The 2,305-nt window shown below is 42.0% G+C and overlaps 1 protein-coding gene across 1 annotated transcript; it reads left to right on the top strand.

Moving 5' to 3' along the window:
• LOC124684548 lies at window positions 1-492 on the top strand. The gene has a single exon (XM_047218835.1). The coding sequence runs from the start codon at window positions 59-61 to the stop codon at window positions 287-289; it is 231 nt and encodes a 76-aa protein (XP_047074791.1). The 5' UTR covers window positions 1-58; the 3' UTR covers window positions 290-492.
• Window positions 493-2,305: the final 1,813 nt, after the last annotated feature.

Genomic DNA, 2,305 nt, shown 5'->3' on the forward strand with positions numbered 1-2,305 from the left:
TCCTTTCTCTTCTCACACCACCAGGAGAAGCTACCAAACATAGAGACAAGGCGGCGAGATGGAGAGCGGTGGAAGCAAGGAGGAGGTGCCGGCGGCGGCCAAGGCGCAGAGTTTCGGCGTGTCCGTGCAGGAGTGGTTTCAGCACGTGAAGGCTAGCGTGGTGGGCGTGGTGCGGAAGGCGACGGCGAGGAGCGAGCAGGAGGCGGCGGAGGCGGACATGCGGGTGGCCAAGGAGCAGGTGGAGGCCACCGACGAGGCCGAGGCCAAGAAGAAACAGCTCGGCGCCTGATCTCACATGTTGTGATGATGGCTTGCAGAGAAGCTGCTCCATCCATCGAGCCTTTGTAAAATATGTGTGCGTGGTGGTAGATTCTGGGCTTTTCTTCGATCCTCCCTGTGGTGTTTGTGATGTAATCTAGCTGCAACTTTATTAGGAAGTGAAACTGCACCCTTCGACAGGTATTCTAATGTGTGTTACAGTACATGACTAAAGATTTGATCATGCTAGTCTGAAATTCAGTCCCAAGACAACACCTGTGCTCTGTGATATTCAGAAGGTCACAAACTTACATTGCGGTCAATGCTCATGTTACATGTAATGCAGAAAAACTAGGTAAAAGAAGCTACCATCTACTGACCATGGTGTCCAGGTTACACTAATAGATATTTTCGGGTGCAGATTATAACTATATATCTGGAATTCAAACATTATTACCAGATAAACAGCTAAGCAATGTTCAGACACTAGAATTCTGGCCATGGGTTGCTTATTGGCTGCAAGCTTGCCAGGATTCCATGAATACTCAGTGCAAAAGATTTCTAAATTGTCTCTCAAAAGATTTGTGGTACTCGGAAAGCACATATTATACAGCCATGCAAACTTTCAGTGTCAAATATCTCCCAAGTAACGTTGTAAACATAGATCATAACCTTTCCGAGCACGACAAATCAGTTGAGAATTATAGAAAAGTTTACACCTTATTTTTCATTAAATCTACTACTCCCTCCGTTCCTTTCTATAAAACGTTTTGGTGAGCCAATTACGCCTGTCAAAACATCTTACAAAAGGAAACAGATCGGGAGCATTTTCACCTGATATTTTGTATCTGTCATTCTCTCTATTCATCAAGATGCAAGGATATAATATGTCTATGTTGCATTCGTTGCACAAAAAAGAGGTGCAACAGTAGCCAGCAAGTTAAAAAGAAGCAGCTATCGTCTTCTGATTAAACAAAGCGAGTAAGCCAAGGAAGATATCAGTCTAGATTTACTTTACTTCAGAAGTAATGGGTGTCCAGGATATAAAACTAAATTTGTTTGTTTCAGATTATAACAATCTGAAATTCAAATGAGATCAGGTAGAACAGCCGAGCAATGCAGAGTGCAGACACACTGGTAGGATGCAAGACACAAAATTTGCCAGGGCGGTCGAGTTCTCAGATGTCCCATGATTTATTGTGCTTTTCCAGCAACACATAAGCTAATGTGTCGAGGGCACTCTGGCAAAAATGGTCAAAAGATGCAAATTTCATAAATGCTCGGTGCAAACGTTCCGATATCACCTTTCAAATGATCCATGATACTCAGGAGGTGCATAATCTACATCCATGCAAATTTTCAGTATCAGATATTTTGCAACTAACATTTTATTTGATACTAAAATTTCATGTGGATATAGATCAGAACCTTCCTGGGCACTATAAATAAGTTACACATTATTATCATGGAAACTACAACTTCAGGACCTGATATTTCATATATGCCCCTATAGATTAGGGAGGGGCGAGTACTATTTCTGAATCAGCTATTGGTGAGTACATTCTGCAACTACTCAGAAAGAATAGCTTCGACACAACATACATGAGCTGAAGCACTAAATCAATTGCAGACTAGAGTAAAGCTGGCACCAAGGAACCCTACTTGTCACGAGCTAATCCACCTCATCCTAGCACAGTACAAGTGAACGGAGGGCAAAAAACAAGACTACATAGAAGTACCAGATGCAGCTAAGGTACAATTCACAGCGGGAATTCTACATAAAAACATCCTCTCCAAGTGAAAAACATGCCCACGTAGAAATAATAATACAGGGATTTTGACAATTTGCCACACTTTTACTTGCAATTTGATTATTTGCCACACCCTGTGTCACTGACATATGGTGGTCCTGTGACCTGTGGCAAATAATCAAATTTCAGAGAAAAGTGTGGCAAATAATCAAATTTCCCACAACAATACATAGATCTGGTGAGCAATGTTTTCATGCAAAGTTGCTTGGACAGTAGTAATCAAGTTAGATATCCTA

The sequence above is a fragment of the Lolium rigidum genome, chromosome 1 (assembly GCF_022539505.1).
Source record: "Lolium rigidum isolate FL_2022 chromosome 1, APGP_CSIRO_Lrig_0.1, whole genome shotgun sequence".
Taxonomy (NCBI): domain Eukaryota; kingdom Viridiplantae; phylum Streptophyta; class Magnoliopsida; order Poales; family Poaceae; genus Lolium; species Lolium rigidum.

Coding starts and splice junctions, on each gene's coding strand:
- LOC124684548 (XM_047218835.1), top strand. CDS start 59: ATGGAGAGCGGTGGAAGCAAGGAGGAGGTGCCGGCGGCGGCCAAGGCG.